The 4,106-nt window shown below is 32.3% G+C and overlaps 1 protein-coding gene across 1 annotated transcript; it reads left to right on the forward strand.

The window, feature by feature from the left end:
- Positions 1-683: 683 nt before the first annotated feature.
- LOC125070135 (ommochrome-binding protein-like) lies at positions 684-1,517 on the forward strand. Its single transcript, XM_047679835.1, has one exon. The coding sequence runs from the start codon at positions 684-686 to the stop codon at positions 1,515-1,517; it is 834 nt and encodes a 277-aa protein (XP_047535791.1).
- Positions 1,518-4,106: the final 2,589 nt, after the last annotated feature.

The raw sequence follows: 4,106 nt of genomic DNA on the forward strand, positions 1-4,106 counted from the left end.
TGTGCACTACAAATACGTCCTGCGTAGGCTATTCTAATAGGCTAGTTTCCTTTTAAAGAGGCCGCAGCGACTGAAGTCAGTCAGGATAACATCATACTTACATTATACAACTTTTATTGTTATAGGTCATAAACCTTCTATATCCTAAGAATAATATACGGAACTTATATCATCACACTACTCCGATGCAAGTTTCAAAACTCGCGTAATGTTCTCTTTACCGATTTAGGCCACGATATATATATTAAATATATATATATATTAAAGTAAGGAGTACTTGCGCAAAGACGCTATCTCTTTTCTTCTTTCTGTTCTCTCTATTTTGTCTTTACTCTCATAATCTGACATTATCCGCCCTTATATGCTATCCACTAAATAGTCAAACAAAAGTTTCATTAAATTGCCACTTTTCAATGAGTATATTTATCCCATCCAATGTCCAACTATTTGTATACTTGTAAAGAGACACAATTTTATTTACAAATACATTGTTTGTCATTCATGTAAACAAAACAGTTTCAATTGTTTACAGTGACAGAATGTGTGTTGCGGTCGAAGGCAACAGTCAAACAGCTGCTGTAATAAAAAAAAACTCACAGATTAAAAAACACAATAAGTGTATTAATGGTTGTGATCAGAAAATGTTAGTGTTTAAATTGTTCGCTATTTTAATAACATTTCCAATGGTGATCGCTATCAAAGAAATGATAAACTCAGCGATCAACCAAAACAAAATTTGCGATCTGCTTACGGACTATTCCAGTAGGCGATGTTACATCAAAGAAAATTTGGCCTCACTAGCTCATAGTCCGAACCAATTAGCTTTTAGTGGAGTAACTAATACGCTTTACTTCAGCTTTGACTCAGGCCAGGGGGAGTATCTACCAGCCTCATTCAATATTGACACTAGAAGGCTAACCGTTTTAAAGGGTATCAAAGACGCTTTTGCTATGGCCAGTGATTCGGCAAATGAAATCTACTTCGGTGGCAGTCACGGCATTTACAAATACAGTCCAATTTCGAGGAGCCTCAAGAGGTTAGGTGTGAGTAATTTAGACATTTGGTGGATCCAAGTGAAATCTAAGATCTACTTCATCAAATTTCCAAGTCTCAAATTGTACTATTACGAAAATCGTAAAATAAAATCAGTTTCGCTGCTGAGAAATTCTACCATTAACCAGTTTGTCATTGATTCAGATGATAATATATTTTTCATAAACAGTACCGGTCTGTTTGGTGTTCAAAATGGTTCAAGTAATATTGTTTTCATGAAGAAGGATCCTCGATATTACGGGATAGCTCTAGACAATGCCGGACACGTATACCTTTGCTGTGAAGACGGTGTGTACGTCGTTGGTAAAATGTTGCAAAAGGTGAAGAAATTTTTAAATATACATGGAATAATGGGTATGACTTTTGATAAGGATAACAACCTTATTTATTCGGATTCTCACGATATTTTTCGTCTTAAACCCGTTTCGAAATACGATAGTATTTATGATAATGCGATGAATTGAATTTATAAACATTCGTTGATTACGAATCTTGAATAATCGTAATGACCTTAATATTACATTTAAATATAAAACTTACACAATACATTAAAACGATGAAATTAATGTTATGTTCTTTTTTTATTTCAATTTTGAATTGTAATCCTTTTAGAATACTCTTCTCGATTTTTTTTTTTTAAGTATAGGTTTTCTGTAAGAAGAAACTCGAAACTCACCGCTGAATACGAGCGTGAAATGTGAATGTGATATGGGACAACTACTATATTATAGAATTTATAAGATACACGAATCAAGATAGCGTGTTGCCGTAGATCGGCAGTCAAGATTGCATTATTGAGATACGAAGTTAATTCTTATAGAATAGCACTGCTGATCTGAAATTTTCAGTCAGCATACCAAATAATGTCAATGATTCATCTTCGATATAATACCTATCTGATGTAAATATTGTTTAATATTAGAAATATAAAATCTACATTTATAAGAAAAAGATGATTTTTAAATTATTGTTAAAAAAGTAACAAATTATATTTATTATAACGAAAAATATTTCTCCTATCTTTTAAATTTAATGGGTGAATTTCCTTTAAAATTTAATTAATTAATCTTATATCGTATATTATCTAGAATTAACTGGATCACAAGACCAGGAATGTCGTTATTAAATACCTCTTCATTGTATAACGTGGATCATCAACATCGTTGCGTGTTTATATACTCGTTAGGGATATTATTATTCCGTGGACTCATCAAGATTGTTCTCTATTTGAAATTTGACCATAGGCGGTCGTGAGAGAAAATCCATTTAATAAATTTATAGATTACTAATTGAACTTGCGTTTTTACCTGTACAAAATTTATTTTATGTTAAAATTTCACTTTTAGCACTAATCATCACCCTCCATTTCATCACCTTAAGGAGTGAATTATTAAAGTAGCCTTTCCCGGGGCTCAAGCTATATCCATACCAAATTTCATCTAAATCTTTTAAGCAGTTTAAGAGTGAAGAAGTAACAAATAGAGTTACATTCGCATTTATATTATTCGGTTAACTTGTTCGATTATTAAAATTACATTTTGTAATAATAGTTATTGATACACTTATAATAATAACACTCTACGTTCATATTTGTAAATATTGGCAATACCAAATAATTATGCATTTATTTTTTTGTATATATTATTGAATATTAATTCCTATAAAAGAGTGCTTAAATAAGGCTTGGAGTGAATGCATTCATCGTCAAAGGGTCAGGGCTTTCACTTCGTTAGATGGTCTATAGACTGTGAAAACATTGAGGTTTCCGAAAAATCAATAACATTATATTATTAATAATTATAAAACAGAAGTAGTTACGATCGTTATTTTTGCTCTTGTTACGATTTGTATATTTATGTTATATAATATACTTAAAATTATTTAGCGTATTTTTATTGACAGCCGTGGATCTCGCACCCAATAATAGTACCTCGTATTATTATATTCATCAGTTTCTCGATTCATTAATTATTTTGATGATTTTGATGTTGGGACCCCTTATCGAATACCATGGTCAGTTTCATCGACCTTGTAATATAGTGCTTCTCACACAAAGAAACAAAATTATATTCTCTCATATTCCGATGATATAGATACAGTTTAACGAGCGTTTCTAGGTACCGAAATGTAACGTGAATTTCTTAATTCATGGCTATAAAGTAGAGCAGTTACCAAATTAAACCCTCAGCCATATGAGGGTAAGGTAGCATATAGTACTTTTTTTGTGCACTATTTAAAATCTTTGTGTAGCCACTCGTAGACCAGATCGTAAAGATCTGTGCAAGCCCGTCTAGATAGCCACCACTCACTCATCAAATATTCTACCCCCAATCACTAGTGTTGGTTTGAAGGTTGAATGAGCCAGTGTAACAAGTACAAGAGACATAGTTCCCAAGGTTGGTAGCGCGTTGGCGATATAGGAAATGATTAATATTTCTTACAGAGCCAATGTTTGGCGGTTGCGTCTACTTACCACCAGTTGGCACATTTGCCCGTCCGCCTACCCATATCATACGAAAGCAAGTCGGAGATAAGTCTCCGTAGACAAAACTAAATATGGAGGATATTATTAATAATATAAACAGTAAATTTTAAAATAATTTTAATTGTTATTTATTTGAAACAGTAATAATTAGTATCGTTGTGTTCCAGTTTATGCGTAGAGGCGGATTGAAAATGTTAGGGGTGGTTGAATTTCTCACAGTGCCGATGCCTAGGGGCGGTAGAGTTCACTTAACATCAGGTTGCCCAATTGCTCGTCCGATCGCCTATTCTTAATTTAAATAAACAAATAAAGACATTTAAAAAAAATCTAAACCTATATTTTCAAAGAATTAAACTAAGGAAAAAATTTTTAATAATAAACCTATAATCTGGTACACATAGTTTATCAAGACAACGAATGAATGAAATTTAATTAAAAAAAATAGGAGAACATTTTACAAGCAATTTCCCCGATGACGTCACGAGCATGCCGCATCCCTCTCATGCAGTATAAATTTATTTTGCGATATCTTAATTAAGCTGTTTCATAAAGCGAGTAATGTTAATAT

Source organism: Vanessa atalanta, chromosome 16 (genome assembly GCF_905147765.1).
Source record: "Vanessa atalanta chromosome 16, ilVanAtal1.2, whole genome shotgun sequence".
Classification (NCBI taxonomy): Eukaryota; Metazoa; Arthropoda; class Insecta; order Lepidoptera; family Nymphalidae; genus Vanessa; species Vanessa atalanta.

What these genes read in the sequence shown, in the direction of transcription:
- LOC125070135 (XM_047679835.1), top strand. Translation starts at nt 684, where the DNA reads ATGGTGATCGCTATCAAAGAAATGATAAACTCAGCGATCAACCAAAAC.